Source organism: Mugil cephalus, chromosome 4 (genome assembly GCF_022458985.1).
Source record: "Mugil cephalus isolate CIBA_MC_2020 chromosome 4, CIBA_Mcephalus_1.1, whole genome shotgun sequence".
In the NCBI taxonomy this organism is placed as follows: Eukaryota; Metazoa; Chordata; class Actinopteri; order Mugiliformes; family Mugilidae; genus Mugil; species Mugil cephalus.
In genome coordinates this window covers 3286450-3307934 of record NC_061773.1, presented here as the reverse complement: position 1 = coordinate 3307934, position 21485 = coordinate 3286450, and the positions used below count along the sequence as shown (strand labels likewise).

Below are 21485 nucleotides of genomic sequence, written 5' to 3'. Positions count from 1 at the left end.
TTGCAAAGTGGGACATACAGTAAATGAGTGTCGCTCTATTCTTCCAGCTTTCTTCCCCCCTCTCTCCCTCTCTCTCCCTCCCCTTCCCCGGAGGATGCTGAGAGACACGAGACAAGGTGCAAACCCAGAAATGTCAAGCCAATGTCAAGTGGACAGAACTATGCCATAAGTCTTTTTATATATATATATTAAGTATCCAGCTATTGTGTAATGAACTCTTTCCCTTTTCCCGGAGGACATGCCTCCTACACAGCACCATGAAGGATGAGATGCCATGCTGCTGTAGCTCACGACATCAACACAAACACTGCATAGCCTTCTCAGAACGGTACCCGCAGCATCAGTTTGTCATTTAATAAAGTCCTGCTCACACAGTTGTGTTGTCAGTGCATCGTGGGTGGAATAAGCCAAAAGATGATGAACTTCAGCTCACATTTCACTTTTTTAGCGTCAGTTGTTAATAATTTGCTGCTGAGGCTGAGCATATATAACAGAGCTGAATGCATCTGACTTTATTGAGTAGGCTGTGTGTATGATTGATTATTTGCTTCTCTCTGCGATGCTCCTGCCTGCAGCGATGTGCAAGTAAGAATGGATCATGACAGTGTTACAGTGAAGCCATAAGAGAACACTCCAGCGCTAAGCCAACAGCAAGCTGTCATCATTTGTGCTTTTAATTAATTAGCTCAGAGAAGCATTAGAAGTGCAACTGGACGTTGCAGTTTTGGTTCAATGCACTCATCTACAAGCAAAAGTCAGCAATTTCCTTTTTCCAGAAAATGTCATGATCAGAAGTTCGGTTAAAAGACAAACATGAAAGATGTGTTTTGCATATGGAAAATTTAACGGACGACACTCACATTCAAATAAACCGATACCTGCTTGTTCTTGGTGTTTGGCAGCCACTTGGATTTAAAGTTGTTTAAAAGATGAAATCAAGTTCATTTTTGACTCCCACAAAGAAGAAATTTGTATGATCAAAATGAACCAAATGCGACGTAGGCACAGCTAACCCAACTAAGATGTCTCATATAAGCAACACACGGAGGGAGGAACCAGATCTGGGGCTAGAGAGGGTGATGAATGATCTGTCCTCTATATAGGACGAGGTGTCTGCAACTTTTCAGGAGCCCCAGAAAGCAAACTTTCTGCCTGATATTATTCTGGGTCAGGAAGCCTCGGGGGGAGACGAGAAGCAGAGCGGCCTGGCCTTTCTTTGGCCACACAGCACATGGGTCTGCGTATCACACAGTCTCCAGTGTCTTATCAGAGCAACTGAGCTGCGTGTGATCCGAAATATTCGCCAGCTCGGTTTTCCAACAGAATGGGCCACACATGGGTCAGCACGGACGCAGTGTGCACATCTAGGGGGTGCCACAAATGGAGAGCAAAGGCTTCAGCAGCATAGTAATTTTCCATTATTAATGTCTGAACTCCATCAGCAAGGACACAGTGACAGGAAGTCAATGACAGCCTGTTGTACTTTAACGTTTAGTCCACCTGCCATCTAGAGGACATGAGGGGAATCAAAAGAAGAAGAAGACGGATGCAGAGTGTTCGCATCATCATAGCCCCTTTTACTCTTTTAAAATTACAGTATATAAATCTAATAAAGTACAGTACAAACACACTGATTATGCAGATCAGTGACTCATTTCAGTCAGGAGTTCTTTATACAAATATGAATTTACACTATGCATATTTTAGGAATTTAAAATAATAAAGACATACTCATCCACATTCACCCAGTACTAAGTAAATAAGCACAGTAGCTGTAGCTTTTGGTCTCCATGACAAAGGTACACTCATATTTATGTTTCAGGTTTCATAATTTTTTGTATCCGTGCAAAAAGCATAGAAGCTACTCATTCAGTGGGAGGACTGGCTCTAACAATAAAGTACAAGGCAAAGCATTAGAAACCTATAATATGTATGAAATCATTTTTCTTTTTGATATGGCCTGTGCTTCAAAGTGTTAATCATGGTGATGCTTATAACCAGTGCAGGGACACATGTTGAGATGAAGGCATAACTAATTCAGGCTATTCCAGATTTGGACATTTCTGAGTGACACTGAGATGTGTCCAGTCTTTTTTTGAGTCTCGATGTAAACGTCTGGAAGTTGACAATGTCTTGCTGTCTTATCTGCTGTATATTTCTTAAATAATGCATTCTTTCTTTTCCAGAATGTGAAAATAATCCACAGTGTTTGCTGTGATTTGGAGGAAGTGATGCTGATCAGCTGCTGGGATAAATACGGGTCGCATCAGCATAATTGTTCCAAACTGGCAGGTATCTGGGCCAACACCTCTCATGGCTCTCGGCATCCCACCTGCTATACCAGTGAAGGAGGCGCTGGAGTTTGGCTAAGTAGGCAATCATGTCCCTTCTCAGAGAACACAGTGTCTTCTTTTCTTCCCTCCATCTAGGCAAGTTACAACTTGCAACTGTTTATTCCCATTCTTGTCGTTTTGGTTTCACAGTCAGTCATCTTTGTAGGGACAGACGTTTATAGCAGGACGGACGTCACCAGAATGGCAGATTCTATAGAACTGTGGCTTCCTCCATGGCATTTGCCCATCTGTGCAAGAAGAAGAGTTTCGATGAGTAAAGAAACTACACCAACTGCTGCTTAGCTAAAAGAGCCACAAGAGTAAATGCCACCTGCTTCACCTAAAAACTACGAATGACAAACGAGTACAAGAGTGCTGAGCTAGTCCTGCTATTTCTGTTAAAGCTGTCTCCAGAGAAAGTCTGTCTCCAAATACAAATATGCTCATGTTTCCGCATCAGATGAAGGATTATCACCTGGTCAAGGAAAACCTAGTGACTGATATAAATATTACAAACTTCTCTTTTCCCCAGAAAGTAAAGAACATAAATTTATGTTCTCATACATGTGTGGTGAGTCGCTTAACATATTATAATCAGCTAGAAATGCTTCTCACCTCTGTGCTGTGTAGTTATCTTCAGCTTTAAAACTGTAATACAGAGTGTTTTTGTGGTAAAGCTGGAAGACGTCTCTCTCATGCCTGTCAGGAAGCTTCACTGTGAAACCCAAGAGAGGCAAACTCTCTGACGCTACCTTCTCCTGCAGACAGAAAATCCACATTATAACACACATCACTTAAAAAAACAAAAGGCCCCTTGTTGTGTACGCTTCGTGTTTTCATATGTGCTGTTTAGGTTAAAGGGGAGTGCATGTTTCCCCTCACCTCTTGGGCTCTGTAGGTGTAAAGCACCTTGTCTTTGAGAAGGAACCACAGTCTCTTCCAGTTCCTTTTGCTCTTCTTGCTGCGCTGTAGACTGCCACTAATGGAGCCTTCCTCTGACAATGTCACCTGCACAACAACAGTGTTGCTTACAAAAGGAAATGTAGCAAGGCTGACACCTGCAGAATCAACATTTATCTACACTGTGTAGCGACTACGAAAAGTGACTGACCTGGTTGAAGGACAATGTGCCTTTCCGATGTCTCCAAATATTGGGAGGATGAATGTTTTGGAACACAGATGAGAGTGGTCGACTGGAGCGGTTCGTCCGCGGGCTGCTCTGACCTGACAGCACAGACACGTCTCCTCCTGCAAAGAATTACAAGTTCCTTTTACCCAAAGAGGACAAGTACAAAACTACAACCCTAACTGACAAACTGTGCAACCTATTGAGTTAATTGTGGAATCTTGCAGCAATAACGCATTTGATATTATTGTGAGTTTGAGTAACAATTGGAGCAGTAAAAATTACTATGAACCCAAAAACTATAATTACACTCATCACAGTGTAACACACAGAGGCCAAATGTGTATGTCCTTTGCATCATTCTTCTCCTGCATCATGTGCAATTTGACCTATAATGATTATTGTGGAGTAAGTGGTGTTTCATTCCGTTCATTAAATAACCTTTTTTTTGTTATCTGCCAGTGCATTCTGATTTCTTTCCAGTGCAAGTGGAATTCAATTCATGCAACACCAGCAAACGTGTGTGCAAGCAGAGTTTTCTCACCTCTCTTTTTGAGCTCATTGTAACAGTGATCGCACACTTTGGCCATGCGGTCTTTCATGTACTTGAGAGGATACCTGTTCCTGGAGCAGCTCCGACATACGATCTGCAGCAAACAACAAAAAGGAGCTGAACGTCTTAAGTGCATTCATTATCACAAAGCGAATGCATTTCCATTATTGTACAACACTAGTTTGGTGTGAAGAATATGAGCCGTCACCACAAAGCAATGACGAAGCCTGCACGACGGTGTGAGGGCTGCAGCTCTATCAGTACTTTCAAATCTACTAAAATGTCTGTTAAATGTTTCGCTGTGCACGCACTAATTAAGATTCCCACACTTTTATTTGTAAAACATATATTTATGTTGTGTCATTGCGTATAGATCTGTATTGTGTGTCATTTTTAGCATAAACTTTGCATTTTGCCTCTACTCCGTACTATTTGCTATTGTGTTCTTTCCTCTGACCTGACTGATTTTAAAGCTTTCCTCTGGAACAGCCCTTTTAAAAGGAAACACTTCTGACTCACAATCAAATATAATAATAAGTTCTGGCACAGTTTTGTGAGCGCTGTGTTTTATTTGTGTGGGACTCACTCTTCCGCAGCCATGGCAGTGATGTCTGCGAAGGGTGAGGCTGAAATCCGAGGTGCAGTTCATGCACATCATCACTTGTGACACAGGAACAAGTGTCGGAGCTTTCTCCCCCAGAGACAACCGAAGGCGATCTCTGGCCTGTTCACACAAACACACACAGCCATACGTGCAGTACTTTATCACACTGACACACGAGGGTGGCCATAAGGTGGGACATTGGTCTCATTCTGGTTTGCGCTGATAAACAAGAAAAATGTGACTAAGCAGTGACAAATGACCAAAAATGAATCATCTCTTCTCACTTCTCCAGAGCAACTGTTGAATACTGCGGAGCCTCTCGTGTGTTCAGCCACAGCGCGGTTCAGGGTGTAAAACCAGTCCTCTCTTTCAATGAAAGAACTGCAGAAAATACACACAAAGTCATTACACCTCCACTTCGCTGATCCACAGGCTGCAGCACACACCACATAGACATCATATCATATGACATCTGACAGACATAATATCAGCAGCAGCAGTAAACACGTCTAACCATCTGTGACTGCGGCATCATCTTTCATTGCTGCCATTTTTAGATAATATCCATCATTTTAACACAACTCAGTACACTGTGACCCACCTTGCAGTCAAAGTAATGGAGATGTCTGCTCCCTCTATCTTCAGTGCATTTTGGACGTTTTCTATAATGGGTTTACTGACCTGGGTAATCAGACAGTGAAATCACAAATCAAAGATCAGACAGAGAGAGAGAGAAGCAACGAGCAAATAAAAAAATCCAGTCAGCAGTTAATTGTTTAATCACTAGGTATGTTTTAAATATAAACTGAGCAGGCATAACATTATGACCACTAACAGAAGAAGTAAACAACATTGACCCTCTTCGGGCAGTATAATGTTCTGTTTGGAAACCTTTGGAACTGGTATTCATTCATGTGGATATCAGTTAGACAAGTACCACCCACCAAAACCAGACCAGAGCAGACACCCCCACCCCTATAGCAATGACACTCCAGCGGGATGCAGCCTGACACAGACACACACAAAAACACTTTATGAACAAAAAAACTAAAACATGAAGAACAGCACAAGGTGTTGACCCGGCCTCCAGATTCACTAGATCCCAAACTGATGAAGTATCACAGGACCCAAAGGCCCCACTAACAACGTACTGTTTGGAGGCACAAGAGAGATCTGCACAATATTAGGAAGGTAGTCATAATGTTGTGCCTGATCGGTGCATGTCACTGAGAATTTTGACATCGCGGTGAGAGACTGACCTTCAATTCAGCGAGGGGCAGGTTGTTCTTCAGCCTGTATTTACCATCCTGCTGGGGGTAGGTGTAGAGCAGTACATCGTTCATCTGACAACAGACAAGACATATGCAAATGTGATCCAAAAGTCCTTCATTGCAAGTGTCCTACCTGAAAAAGATTACTTGGTTGAAATACTAATTATCAATAAAATAAAATAAAAGCATTGTTTGTTCTCTATAGACTGATAAATTATTGCACATTACATCGTTAGATTATCATTAGTGAAGCATCAGTGTGTAAGCAGTGTAAGGTGTGACTGGTGTAGCAAGTTGGAACCACTTTATACTGTATGTGACAAGATTATATCTGAATTGTCAGTACAGTGAAGAGAAGTGTCAGACAGATAAAACAGCTGACAAGACCTCATGTAATTGCAGCAATTGTCCGCAAGGTGTCACTCTAAGCTCACTCAAAACAGCTGTAACATTTGAGTTTAAGCACTACACTGTACTTTTCCCTCTAATCTCCAGTAGGATGGTGAACAGTTCACTAACAAGCACATCCCCAAGTTAATTCACATCTGAAATGGGAAACTAAAACGTATATTAGAAGTGCCCCCACCTACAAAACTTCACTTCGACGTTTGATCTTTGATCTGAGCAGAACAGTGCATGAAAGTTAACATAAGTCCACTCAGAACAGAGACATCTTGCGTCCTGTTGCAGGTCTTCAGATTCAGATTTTCTCAGTGAGTACAGTCTGTAGGTTAAACCTCTCCCCTGAATGTGCGTTATAGTAAGGAGACATCAACAGACAGCAGATGTCAAGCTGCTTCATTAAACTGTGTTTTCTTAGAGTTCATTATTTTAGTAAGAACATTCTTTTATAAACACCAGCTCCTGCTTATTTCATTTTAGTGTGTTTACACCAACATTAATATAAGCTGATAACTTGAACATCATCTGAGTGGATAAAGTGGCCAAATAGAAGCTATACAGCAGTGGTTATCAACATTTACAGGCTTTTTTAGTGTCGAGCACAGACCACAAATTCCATAACACCACAGGAGGGAAAAACAATGTGCCTCGATGATACTCTCTGGGTAATTTGTGAAGGGGGTTCATTTTCTAATGTCTCTTGCTTACAGTGTTTTAGATTTATCAGATTTATCGATTTTGTGGTCGCTCTATTTCCAACAGTTTCCATATAAGAAATAAATGCAGTGTCGACAGGTGGTGAAGTATAACCAGAATTCTTGCTTAGTAATGTTTGCAACTTAATCCAATGAACCTGCCTCATCATCTGTCCATTTACTTTCATATCATCTTAATGAATCTACATTAAGCTGAGGTTACATTAAGGCTAATATATGTATAATTACCACTGTGAAAGCTTTATACAGATCTTCTAGATCGTAGCTGATGTTGACCTTCCCTGTGCTGTCAGTAAAGAACTGGCTCAGGAAGTCAGCATTCAGAAACATCCTGCCAGGAAACCCTGCTCTTAATAGCTCAGTCTGGACATAGAAATAAACCTGATGGAAAATACCCGACTGTACATTTTCATAATGATTCATTAAGCAGAATAAATGATTATAGTATGAATATAATTAAAATAATTTTAGAAATACATTAACATATGTGTCTCTGTATCAATAAACTGTGAACAGGCAGCAGCATTTACCAAAAACAGATGGCGTGGCTGTCGACTCTTTCTGCTGACCTTCATCAGGGTACCCTCCTTCACAAAAACCTGATAGAAAAAATGAGATAAACTCAAACTGAGCACTTAATAACTCATCTGCTCCTGATGCATTGTGAGCATCTGCAAAAATGATTGTTATTTTAAATCAGGCAGGCAGGGGATTCCCAGCTGACTGATTGTATAAAGGGCAACAAGGGGTGGTGCAGGGCAAACAGGGAGGGCTGGCAAGCTTCTTGCAGAAACAATGCCGTTATCAGAGTCGTACCCTGCCAGGCTGAAGCAGGTCCCGTTGGCCACGAACACTGTACTCTATGTTGACCAGACGCAACAAGTTCTCCTGAGACACAAAGAGACAAAAGAGCAGAAAGAAAGGGAGAGAAACGAGAAGTCAAAATAAGAAAGGATGAAAGAGCCATTACCACCATTATCCTGTTGACATCAGACTGTTCTTGATTTAGCTTGATTCCTTTTTAGTGTTAGTCATACCGTGGTTATCACCTGAATCAGGCAGATATACCAGATATTGTTCCTTTTAAAAAAAGCAGGATGATTCAGAATTATGAGGGCTTGACCTGTGTCTCTACCTAGAAATGTACTGATAAGCATGGAAAGACGTCTGCAGTTAATGCTAGAAGCTTTTAGTCTGTACATAAGCAGAGCAGTGCCATGAGTGCAATGCTAACAAGCGTATAATGCATGTCTTTTCAGATGAAAATGTGCTCGTACATGGTGTCAGATCTGATCTGAAAAGTGTCCCATTGATGAGGAAGCAGTTAACCGTCCATCTCCAGGATCAATTCACACTATTGAGCACGCTAAGGTGCATGAGTTGTGCAGTTATGACATCCAATTCTGGCTAACGTCGGGTTCAGGAGTTCCATGTGACACTCACCCCGTGTTTTAAGCTGTCGTTCACTTGATCTGCTATGTCAGATACGATCGCTACAGCAGCTGAATAAGACAAAACACAGACACATCAGTACATTAGAAAGCGACCACAGTCACAACAACATGATGATATGAGATATTCATTCCTTGTGTCGGTGCACAAAGTCAGGAGTCTGGAAGTGTCTACATGTCAGGACTGGGGTTGCTCCCTTATCATAGATACAGAGTGAGATAGTGTTGCTGTGGCTTGCCTTCTTCATGAATTACACATTACAGTCTTCACATAGAAGAGAGGCGAAATGACTGCCTGGTGTGTTACCACTGCAAGCAAAGACACCTAAATTGGCTCTCTCATGACCACCTCTTCATGTCAAATGAGCACGAATAAATCCACAGTAAACACAGAGAGGCCAGTACAGCTCTCTGGTGAGTATGGATCTGTAGCATGTTTACTGTACCTTGGGTGTCTTCGTATTCCTTTGAATCCGGGGAGAGGTTGTTCAGGTAATCTGTAAGAGTAGTGGAAGAAATTAATGCCTCCAGGGAGAGAATACTGCAGCTCTGCTGAGTGAAATATATTATTTTGTTCAAGGAGGACACTGTGCTCTAAATTAATTAGATCTTTTACAATCAACTCACCAGTTAGGAGCATGCGATACTGAGCCACACGCACGATGACCTGCAAGAGCTGATACTTAAAAGAAACCTTTTCCCTGGCTGGACTCCGCTCCTGAGACAAATAAAAAAATAGAAACGTTTTTAACTCTTGATGTACTGCATGTAAGGACTGATTCAAGGTTCATATTTACTGTGGAAATTCCCTTCGCTAAACAACAGAGTTGGATTAATTAAAACTGCTGAGATATCTATCGCGAAAACATGTCAGACTTTGTAAAAACAAGTACCATTGGCAATAATCAAGATTGCCTTTAAGCTCAGAAGTGTGGGGGTGTGTGTTTACACCTGTATTAAGCTGTAGGGATATAAAACAGTTTATGTAGTCGCTGCCTTTCTTGGACAAAAAAGCAAATAATAGTAACAAGACTCGGTTTAAAATTATGGTCAGGAAACATCTCCAAGGATACGTATTTTGACATCATAGAAACAGGGAAAATATAGCAACATCTGAAGTAGTTGTAGTTTTTTGAGTCTTTAACAAACAAAACAAACAGATCTACAAACTACTCTGTCAGCAGTCTCTGAACAGGCATTAATATACGTTGTCCTAAGGAGAATCTGAGGACTTTTAAAAACTGCTGCTCTTAAATCAGACGGAGAAAACTGCCCAGCTCTGCAAATACTTCCTGCCACCCCCCTCCCTCCTCTGTGGTCCATAAAATTGTGGAAAATATTGGAAACTCTTCTTGTCCATACATTAAACTTGTGTACACAGTGGTACTGGAGATTCAGCAGCTATCCAGCTATATTATTACAAAAGGCTGTAATGGTCTGTGCCACCAAACCTCAGAGGTGATAAACACCATCACCATCTTCAACACCATGTGTGAATGAATACCAGGTCCAAAAGTTCCCCAGCAGAACATTGAATTGTCATAAGATGGTCAATGTTATTCACAGTGGTCACAATGTTATGCCTGATCGGTGTAAGCACACGTCTGTGTTTTATGCAAATATACCAAATTATACTGTACAAAGTCTTCTAACTAATTACAAACAGTAAAAAAGAATATAATAATGCAGAACTAGATCATATTTGATGTGACACGAACTTTATGTACACTTCTGTCTATTGTATATCAGAACAGGCCCATTACATTATATAAATACTGACATAGAAAGAATGGACATTGACAGTTAGGTAGAGTGGATGTTTGTGTCTGGTTTTAATGCATTCTGGATACGTTGTTACCTTTCATAAAGGACAGTTTTGAGCTTTTGTCTTTTTGCCAGTTTTTAATTAGTAAGTACAGCACTCAAGGTCTGACCTCAAACTGTTGAACGATGGCTGCAAAGGCAGGTGAAGTTCGGCAGCTGTCCTCCAGTAAGCTCATGCTTCGATCGTAGTGTCCGATGTAAGTGGTGAAGACCAAGAACTCTGATTTCCTGGAGAGGAATATGTCTGCAATCCTCTGGCTCTCCTCCCTGCATGGAGAAACGGAGGCAGGAGCATGAAGGAGAGGCCATGTTAACGGTCCTAAGATTGTTTTCTGGGCAACATTATGGATGAGGAAAAAAGAGCGTGGAGGGGAATATCTTCTTAGTTATAGCATGATGGGTGCGTGACTCCATTTCCTATTTAACAGTACCGGATGAAGTCCCACGTCTCACCAGTGCCGAATTCGATTCTCCAGCTCAGTGAGGATTGTACGGTGCAGGGCGTAAACATCTGGCAGCTCGTTGAGAATTTCTCTGAGTCTTTCATCATCCAACACAGGTTCCCCATCATCTCCGACCGTCGACCCCACAGTTTCCCGGAAGTCCTGACGTACAGAAGAAAGATCTTAATATCTTACTTACAAAACTGCATTTCCTCTGATGTTTTTCTTTCATTCCTCCACAACAAGGTAGCTGATAACACGTGGCAGCAGGGTAGCACATGAGCTATTATATCAAGAAATCTAACAGTCCCTTCCAGCACTCCAGCTTTAGTGGTTTAGGTCACTTATTTAATCCCCACACCGGACTCCAGGAGGAGAAATGAAAGAGCAGGCTTTGTTCCTCCTTCATTACCGCTGTATAGGTGCCCCTGAGCAAAGAACAGCTCAGAGTGTGTCTGCACTAAAAGACTTTTAAATGTGAATGTAAACGAGTGAGGAGAAAATGATCTTGCGAATAACCATTGTATTTCATCCATAAGGGTCACCGTGCAGATGAAGTAATAACAAAATATTTAGCCGCAGCCAAAAATGAAGAAATACAATCTGCCTTCATTCTATCTGAATCTTGCCACCCACACTGAATGTGTACCTACATGAGACATATAGTAGATTGGTTTAGCTGATTAAAGGTTAATACTCACTTCCTGGAGCAGCTTTAGGGCTTTCACATGTCTGTGGACATACAGATAAATGTACAGTTCAGCAGCATAGAGAGAGGTAGGAGCCTGATTACCTTTAAAAAGAAATACACATTCATGACTTACAGTCTCTCTGTATCCGCCAGCTCTTTCACGACGTAAAAGGCTCTGGATCGACCGTCAGGCTGTAAATAATCATATGAGTTACTTACTAGGAACAGATACATGACTAGCCACCCCCCTTACATTATCTCCAAGTAGTAATCAATTTCTAAATAATGAGGACAGCCTTGTTGGAGCCCATTAACCTCCATTAACCTGCATTAAAATCCCAGATTCTGAGGTCCACTTTGCAATAGCCCAAGGTGAAGAATAGTTTTTTATTCTAATATGTCTTCATTCTCTACATAATAATGACATTATAAAGGACAGCAGATTTAGTAAATAAGAGTAAATGACAAAGATAATTATAATCTCTCTCTCTATATATATATAAAGGATATTTGACATTTTAAAACTCCTCAATCCAGCACAGCTTTTCAACATTTAAACGCTCCAATGCTACACAAACTCAACAGTATTGGTGGGAACTAACCTGTCTGTCATAGTTGTTGTCTAATCCTCCCTCTTCCTCCTCAGAGGTGCGTCCTTGGTCTTCCTCACCCGCGCTCTCACCCCCAACATCAGCCCCTGAACCACTCTGTGGACCAGCAGCCACCAAGCAAACATTGTAGGCTTCTGTATAGGCGCTGCAGAGAGACATAGGGGTGTAAAATACAGTTCAAATTGTGTACACAGACATGCATGCATTAAAAAAAAGAAAAAAAAAGAAAAAAAAAGAAAAGAAAAAACAACTCCTGAATATGTAAAACTTCGAAATACCTCAACATTTTGCCTCATCTTCAGATTCAACCAAAGTTGTGTCTAATTGTGATCCCCAATCACAGGCTGCACCCTTATAGTGAGGGCACAGTGACAATTAATTGTGGTCTTTGTTTCATTTTTAATGGATAGTTTACATTTTGGAAACTCCACTTATTCAATTTCCTGTAAAGTGGAAATAGACCACTCTCACTTTCTACTGTCTCGGTGTCAAACTCATTTTAGTTGAAGGGCCCACATACAGCCCAATTTGATCTCAAGTGGGCTGTATGTGGGTGTAGAGTAATTAGTGAACAACCTGAAGTTTCATGAGAAAAAAGTGGACTTTTGGCTCATTGTTGCCATCGACAGTTTAGTTCTGGGTCTTAGTGTCATGCTGTGCCTGCATCTCCTACTAAAACAGTGAGGACCCTAGTGGACAAATTAAGAATAGCATTTAGTTTTATTGGAAAATTGCAGTTAATATCTCCTGTGTAGTTTTCAGACTTTGCAAATTCATCCTAGGGGCCAGGTCTGACCCCTTACAGTCCAGTTTTGGCCCACGACCCGTACCTTTGAGACCCCTGGTCTAGGGCCAGATCACTGTAGTACATACATTGCATTAGCGTGGCTCTGTCGGGAGGAAAGAAAATCTGTCCAAGCACCTCTACTGCTCACTTATTAACATATCATTTCAATTAATTACATCTTGTTCAAGGCCACAAATAAGCCTAGAGTGCAAATAAAGGCAACTCTTTCTTTTCTCGCCAACTTGGCTACGACCAGTAACTTCCTGGAGAGTCCGCCGGTTGCCTGGTAACAGGTGGTGTCCAGAATTGGTTGGTTACACGCCTCAGTATAAGTAAACAAGTAATAACATGTTGACAAGTAAGCCTTATTGCTACTACACAGATATGCAAGAGGTATCAGTCACTTGAATGTATTCTCCATAAAAAAGAGAAACAGTCTAAGGCAGATTGTAGAGCTCCTCCTACATAAATGAAAGGATGTCAAATTCTGAGAAGGTGGAACAAATTTTCCTATTGCTCTAATCTTCCGTGACACAGAGATATCTTGGTGATCAACGGTCTAGTCTGCACGGTGGCATTTAATTGTTTTCCTACTCTTTTTTTTTTCCCTGCAGTGTTTCCATAATTTGAGCCGAGGTCTGTCTCAAATCTTCATTCATATGAAATTAAATCAGATAAATTCCATGTAGCCTTCCAAACTGTCTTTATCATGTTCTACACTGAAATATCACTATAATAAACATATTCCATGTTAGGAAGAAATGTGAAGACATAAAATGTCGTAAGGCCACAAAAAACCAATGAAGTGATCCTGAAAGGCCTGCGGTGACAACTGTACCCGAGCAGGGACGCATGACGCTATTTTATAACATGAGATTTTATTCTGCAGGGAGCCTGAATGAATATGCTAATGGGGGCAGCTTGGTGGGAAATGTAAGCTATGCAAATAAAAGCGCATCCTTAAGTTACAGTGGTGATACAGTAACCGTACACAATGCCTTTCACTTCCAAGTGGATTTAATCCCACTGAGATGCAAATTAGCTACATATGAACAACACATGTGAGCAGTTCAGATCACACACATTAAAGCTGCATGGCCCATTACTGCTTACGGGGCCAAACTTTGAATGAGATAGTGGGGGTGCCTGATTGAACCACAAAACTAGAACGCACATTTTCTATATTGGGTTTTTATATCACTGCCTCTTGTCACTCGCCTGCCATGCTGGCTAGAGGCAAAAACTATGGAGATAAATTAAATAAGGAGATAAAAAAATACAATTTTGTGTTTTCCTCAGGCTGAGTGAAAGCACGGACGGGACAAAGACGCCAGTGATCAGCTAATATGTCTCCTTTAGGCTGTTGCAAAATTAACAGCCTCATCTACTGACTCTGCTGTCTACTGGTATATTCCTTTGCTGTGATTACAGTCGTTGGATTCACTAGAATCACAAAAAAGTATTCTAATTAACCCACATCACTATTTTTTTGTTTTGCAAGTCTGCTTTTTCGAGAAAATTATTAATCTTTAATTCTGAATAGTCTGACTGGGTGGACTGGGCCAACTCACAGATGTTACATGAAGTCACCTTCTGTGATACTGTCATAGACTTTTTCCTCAAATGTATTGTCGATAAAATTATCAGTTTATTTACTGACTCAATATTCCTTGAAGGGGAGACAGGCAGCTTGTTCATTGGGAGTTACTTGGAAGTGAGTCCACAGTCCACATGAAAAAACCCAAACACAAAATAAAAAAAAAACGGAAAAACTACTGATCAGAAGCACTTGCACAGTGTAATATGGTGGGTACACTCTATGTTTGTTTGTCGGCTCCTCATTATCCTGCTGGGGATGGCTGCTGCCATCAAGGAGTGTCATTGCTATGGGGTGGGGGTGTCTGGTCTGGTCTAGGTGGGTGCTACATGTCTAAGTAACATCCAAATGAATGAATGCCAGGTCCAAACGTTTCCCAGCAGAACACTGAATTGTCACAAGATGATCAATGTCATTAACTACTCCTGGGAGTGGTTTTAATGTTGTGGCTCATTGGTGTATATAAAATACAATATAAAAAACAAACTTTGTTGTCCTTTTCACCAGAATTGTTGTACAGTTTTCCTTTCACACACAATCAAGCCAAAGAGGTGAGCAGGAGGAGGGGGATGCTCTGTGAACAACTGCTGACTGCAGAACACACTGAGATTGTATCTCAGCCTGTTGTTCCTGACTGTCTGGAGAAGAGCAATGACTCCAAAATGCTCTGACTATTAATCATGTTGAGCAGCCTGTATGATATGGGCACAGCCAGCAGGAATGCAGGGGGGATGGGTTAATGTCAGCGCAGCATGTTGATCATACCAACAAATAACACCACAGCAGAGACACAAGAGGCTCTACCCACAACATCAGCCAGAGAGGAGCCTGTTCCTGCACCAGATCAGATGATTTATGAATGAAACCTGCCTGTTTTTCACTTAGATCTGAAGAGGCCACAACTCCACCAGCTTCTCCTCCTCTCCTACCTAACATGCCCCAACAACACACAGACACACTCATCACAGCTGGACTTTATTAATTTCCCACTGCAAGACAAGAGGGAAGCTTCCTCTCTGCTACTGATCACCACATCCACATCCACTGTGATCACAGCATCTGGGGAGACTACATAAGAAATAGTGGTAAATCCTTTTCCCACAGGGACATTGTTAAATGTGCACAAGGGCAGAGACGTAGTAAAAAAAGGTTTGTGCTCGGTGAATGGCAGGAGCCATTACTACATATTGCACACATACTTAAATATTAGATGTGCTTGTGCACGGTTCTTTGGTCTCTCAGTGGGTCTGCTTAATGCTTTGGTGATTCAGGAAATGTTACAACAACTATTAGATTGATTAAGTGTGTATTTGATCCAGAGATTTGTGGCTACAGATAACCAATCTCTCTGACATTGTGATGTAGAAGTAGATTTTAAGCAAATCGTTAGCATGTTAATCTAATGTGGTGACTATGGTGAACATCGCTGTGGCATTATGAGCATATTTACTTGCTGACACCATCTAACTCTTACCCTATAGAGAGGCAGTATACACAGGCTTACATACCTTTCTGTTTCCTGCTCAAGTGACTGAAGTTTCTTCTCAAAACCAGGGAGGCTGCTCATGTCCACATAGCCGTCTGTCTCATTGGCAGAGGACAGCACCCGACTGGGACGGTCAAAGTAGTCTGTAAACGGCGGCTGCCGAACAGGCCTCCGCTGTGGGACCTGAACGTTCTCGTAGTCTGAGCTGATGGCAGGGACATTCTCATAGTCGGAGGTATCTGTGTTGGGGAAGGAGATGGAGCGAGGCTTGGTCAGGGGAAGAGGTATGAAAGGCACACGAGAGCGGTCCTCGAAGGACTCCACCCGGACAACGCTGCGAGTGAGGAAGGCTACAGAGTTCCCTTTCCTTTTGCTCTCCTTGTAGAACAAGAAGGGCGAGGCTGGCTCAGGTGGCACTTGAGGTTTACTTGAGCGTGAGTTGAGCCGTGGAGAACTACTTGTGCTGTGCTGGTCTAAATCCAGCAGTCTGCTGGACGTGCGACGCCTGGACCCTGCTGGGGACTGAAAAGACGATGAATTGACCTGATCTGCAACTGGCTTGCTTTCTGACTTCCACCTAAACTTAAGCATCAGGAAGCGCTTGATAGAAGATTTCTTTTTCCTGTTTTTCTCTGATGAATCTCCCTCTGTGAGAAGTGAGGGGGAACTCTTTGTAATGGGCTTCTTGGTGATGTAGGCCAGTTCAAATGGAGGAGGGATATCCACCACCGAGGTAGGTGTGGATAGGGCACTGGATGACAGAGGTGAGCATCTGGAGAAGCTTTCAGATGAACAAAAGGCTCCTCTTTGTCTCGGAGAGCCTTCCCTGTGGACGCACAAAGGCATGTCCTGTCCCTCCATGGAGAGGGAGCGGGGGTACAGGGACAAATAGTGGGGTTTGGAGTAGCTCTTGTGTCGCACTGAGCTCAACATGGGGCTGCTGCTCAGTGCAGGCTGACCAAATCCACTCATGTAGGGCTTCCGAACATACTGCACTCCCCTGTCCTCTACATTATTGTTGGTCCGGTGTGACAGAGAATGAGATCGAATCCCAGTGGCACTTCTGTCAAAGGGAAAAACATTATCCAAGCTGTGCCCTGGCTCCTCGTAGACATGCTCATCACTGATGTCCTGCTCCGTGTCAGTGGTATCATCCAGAAATGGCACAATGTGACCCTCTAAATCGTCTTCATCTCCAAAGACATCAGAGTCGTTTGGGGACAACAGCTGACTTTCAGAGAGAGAAGAAGTCAGGGATGTGTCGGGGTCTGTTGGCACTGACATGGAGACCTGCCTGAATCTGGGCTGATAGTCAAAGTGATTGAAAACATCCTCCACTGCACGATCATTGTGTCCTTCAGTTTTGAAAGGTGTCCTTACCTTGTTGTCATGACCACTGTTGCTTCCATGCCCATACATGTGAGACACGTCCACATAATTCTCAGTACCCACATACTCTATTTGTCCATTTTCTGCTGTTTCCTCGTGTTTCCCAGCTGACACTCCACTGCCGTTTATGGAGGAAACACCCCTTTGTTTGAGTGTACTCTCTGGTAGTCTGTGAGCTTTGCCATTCCTTGGCATCAGTTCTCTGTTAATAATGTCCTCTGAAGAGATGTAAAATGGCTCATTAGCTGGAGCACGGACCTGTTCCTGATCTTCGGGGCTGAGGTCATAAAAACAAATGTTCTGTACACTTTCCTTCGTCTTATGGCCGCACCCTAGCTTCAGGATGTTACAAGTGAAACCAGAATCAGAGGCTGATTCTTCTTCCTTTTCTTCTACTTGAGTATCAGTGTCCTTCATGTTATCTTGGTTGAGTAGACCAGGTTCATCTGCAAGAGACTCTGTTAAATCATCTGCTGTACTTCCATCCTCCTTGATCTGGAACTTCTGCTGCTTCTTCTTCATGTCTCTGACTTCAGCAGAATTACGGCCTGCCTCCTCATCAGTGCTATTGACAGAAAAAGCTCCCACTGAGAGGCCATCTGTGTCAGCCAGCGCCTCGCCTGCATCACAACCTTCAGCATCCATGTCTTCAGTCACGTCTGTGTCAGTCATCTCCACCGCCTCCTCACACTCAGCTGTGTGTCTAGAATCACTGAGCCAATCTGTTTCCAGGGACTCAGCTTCCTCTGTGAGGCCACTGTCAGTTACTCTCCAGTCCTCGTTCATGTTCTGAATCACATCTTCTTCTTCTTCTTCTTCCTCTTCCTTTTCCTCCTCTGTCACCTCTCCGTGCTTCCACCCCTCCGACACAGTCGGTACATCTGTTTTAGGTGATCTGAGAACGTTAGCATTAAATAGTTTATCCACTGCCAACGAATCTACAATCACTTTGTTTAGACCATTCTCCATCTCGTGCTCCTCATCAGCCTCGCTGTCTGAAGTTAGCAAGTTGCCGTTACTGCATCCGTCTCGGTTGCCATTAAACTCCAGCCTGACTTTAGGTTTTGGTGCTACAGAAGGCTTGGGACCCCTGGTTGAGGACATGAGAGGAGGGGGTAGCTTCAGGTTGGCGTGACAAACAAATCTTGGCTTTGGAGCAACCGACGGCTTGGTGCAGTCTGAAAGAACAACAGGAAGAGGAAACTGTAAGATTATGAGCTTTAAAATAGCTTTCAGGTCATGTGCATTGTGTCCCTGTGACCTATAACTGCTCAAAGATTCACAAATAATAAAACTTTGTGAGAGACATTTTAGACATTGCATCAGTTTGACCATTTTCTTCAGAAAATGTAAAATAAAAAAACAAACAAACAAAAAAACATCCCCATATAAATCCTATCGTGCTATCTGGTGCAAAGACCAGGGTGAGTCAGTTTTTCTTTTACTTTTATACACTGTATTTTCAAAAATATAGCAGCTACTCAAGCTTTGAAGATAAGGACATACAATGAATAATGCACACTTTAATGTAATTTGAGAAAGAATACAAAAAAAAAGTCGCAGGGATTTCCCTGGTTCACTTCCTGTGATTCAAGTGAGAGACTCCAGTCAAGCTGCCTTTACCGCTTTAAGAATAATACTTTTAGGGACAATGAAAATATATATGTAATTCATCAAAGACATTTAACTCTTGTACAACACATTAGCTATTTCAGAGAAGGAACCGAACTGATCTCACTGACAACTATCAGTAACTATGGAATTATCAGGAGTGTTTTACCACAGAACTAGAACTTAGTTTAAAATGGGTGCGGTTTTCATTTTATTACTTTACATACACACGTTATATTAATTACTAGCAAAAGAAAAAAAAATGTCGACTTCCGACTATCAGCAAGATGAAGTACATAATAATAATTTTAAAAAACAGACACCCAACATTTGTCCTTTGAAATAAAGAACACCGCGTTAAATACCCATTGGTTTGCTTCACATCCTGTTGCTCCTGCTGGAATTACTGTGAACAGAATAACTCAGAGGAACCCAAAGAAACCACGAAGAAAAACTTCATCTTCCCTCTTGTTCTATACTTAAGACTAAATACAAAAATGAGATAATTAATCATTTTCACGTAAATCAACTCACCTGTGTTCATTTTGGCGAAGCGAGCATCTCCAACATCTCCACAAACGCAGCTACGACGCAGGACGCTCTGAAAAACATGGAAAACCTGAAGCAAGCTCCGATGAATTGTCCGATCAGAGACTGAACGTAAAGACTGTGACACCGCTCAGTCTGTAGCCCTTTGAGAGAATGAGACGCTGCTCAGCTGACAGCCGTGCGTCCTACAGCGCAAAGCTCAGGACGCGACTGGAAACCAAAGCTGAGAGGCTCGATCCGCTCGCTCCCCATAAACCACACTCCAAGATCATTCCACGGGAGCAGGTCCAGTCAAGTGTTGAAAATGTTGCATCCGCCTACAAATGAAATTCAGTGACGAATATTTAGCTGGCTACTGCATTGTTGCAGTAGTGGGGATTTTATCTGAGGTTAAATCTGTGGGATCTCTTACAACCACAACACCTGTCAGGTAGAACTTTTTATTTGAACACAACACAAAAACATCTAAAGCACGTAATTATGACATTTTCTCACAAGGCATTTCTTGAAGGGAATCTCTAAATTTAAACTAATGCCTCTATTCATGTTGAGCAAATTAGTCTATTTACTTGGGCGTTACAAATTAATGGGAATACATTAACAGGAATAGTTTTGGGTTTCCACATTGCGACTGTCTGAGTACCAACATATATAACTTCAGATGTGATGGATTAAAATCCTTTTTTAATGGCTTAGGAACATTTTCATAGAATGGCTCATTAGAAAGTGAGAAGCCAGTGAAACACTGATAAACGATTACAAACATTTATCTTCACTTCATGTTTTTGGCACAGTGAATGCAGCCAAAGGCACTGACACAATGTGGACAGCCAGAAAGAATTAATGGCTGAATCTATTAGTCATTAATAAATTCAAGGGCAACTGCTTAAAAACATTAGTGACAACAGCACAACATTATCAGATCCCCACTTGGGTCTGGATGCTATTAATATAAAGTACTATGTAGTAAAGTAAAATGTATTTTCAATCCTAAATCTGCTCTCCTGCATTGACAAACCAGCCTTGCTTCCCTGCACACCCATCTGTCCCTCTGATTACTGTACAACAGGCTCTTTTTTTTTCTTTTTTTTTTTTTTTTTTTTTTACAAAACAGGAAACTGCTCTCCCTGTTTCCTGCACAACCCAACATCACATCCTTAGCTGCTTATGGACATCATTTAACCCCTCGGTGCATTAACTGTGACTCACTGACGGTGAAGTAAGGGAAGCTATTTTTACTCGTGAATTGTGGTCAGCTGGTGAAGATGTATTACACTAAATAGCATGCGTGCTGCGTATCACAGCAACAAACAGCAGCATTAAAGAAGAGGAGTGGCCCTGCGAGGGATCAGTACGGCGGCAGGAAAAATAAAACAGGGAGTGCACCGGCTGTTTTGATTCCAAGCGATTCCCAACGATACATGAGGCCACTTTCTTTTGGTGCAGTTTGCATTGACTGACTGTACACGTAAAATATTTCTCTTATAGATCATCAAAACATGAGCATGATTAGATGTTTTCCTGCTGGTACAAACATTACAAATTACATTAAAAGACTAAACAACACACTGAAATCTGAATCCAAAATCACCTTGTTGCTCTCATTCACTGCCCCCTATAATAAGGATTAGTTCATTACAGTCACACTTGTAAATCGTAATCATTTTGCATCATCACTGGCAGCTCTGGAGTCATGCACCAGTAGTTCCCTTATTTAGAAAATGATGGGTTTGAAAGCATTTAGCGTGCTGATCTCAATTCCACTGTGATATATTTGAGGGAACAACATAATGGATAAATGTACACATTGACTATTAAACCATAAAGAGTTAATTCAGCCTTTCTGGAGCTTTCCCATGCACCAAGCAGAAGCTTTCTGTTTTGTTGTGCCGGTTCAACACAATGATGAATAGCCTCACCGTTTATATTCTTCCACATTACACTTTAAGATCAAAAATCAATCCCCAGCTACACCAGGCAATCTTCAGACACACTGGTGCACAGTCACCGGCATCTACCTGCAAACGTATCATCTGTGGTG

The 21485-nt window shown here is 41.9% G+C and overlaps 1 protein-coding gene across 3 annotated transcripts; it reads right to left on the bottom strand.

The window, feature by feature from the left end:
• Positions 1-339: 339 nt before the first annotated feature.
• On the bottom strand, positions 340-19688 carry LOC125007450 (FYVE, RhoGEF and PH domain-containing protein 5-like). Of its 3 annotated transcripts, none has more exons than XM_047584287.1 (21): positions 19430-19688; positions 15918-18462; positions 12017-12170; positions 11548-11606; positions 11425-11455; positions 10734-10885; positions 10391-10547; positions 9084-9174; positions 8903-8953; positions 8449-8507; positions 7822-7893; positions 7536-7604; positions 5876-5959; positions 5218-5297; positions 4901-4997; positions 4599-4736; positions 4004-4106; positions 3445-3581; positions 3216-3341; positions 2949-3091; positions 340-2581 (listed from the first exon to the last, which is right to left on the bottom strand). In XM_047584287.1, the coding sequence occupies exons 1-21, from the start codon at positions 19437-19439 to the stop codon at positions 2545-2547; spliced, it is 4395 nt and encodes a 1464-aa protein (XP_047440243.1). In that variant the 5' UTR covers positions 19440-19688; the 3' UTR covers positions 340-2544. The 3 variants fall into 3 exon arrangements, with proteins under 3 accessions (XP_047440243.1, XP_047440244.1, XP_047440245.1); XM_047584288.1 differs by having other exon boundaries at positions 3243-3341; XM_047584289.1 differs by lacking the exon at positions 4599-4736.
• Between the last annotated feature and the right edge of the window lie 1797 nt (positions 19689-21485).

Coding starts and splice junctions, on each gene's coding strand:
- LOC125007450 (XM_047584287.1), bottom strand. Junction 3,582..4,003: donor CAATGAGCTCAAAAAGAGAG/GTGAGAAAACTC, acceptor AATTCTTTGCAG/GAGGAGACGTGTCTGTGCTG. Junction 3,092..3,215: donor ACACCTACAGAGCCCAAGAG/GTGAGGGGAAAC, acceptor TTCTGTCTGCAG/GAGAAGGTAGCGTCAGAGAG.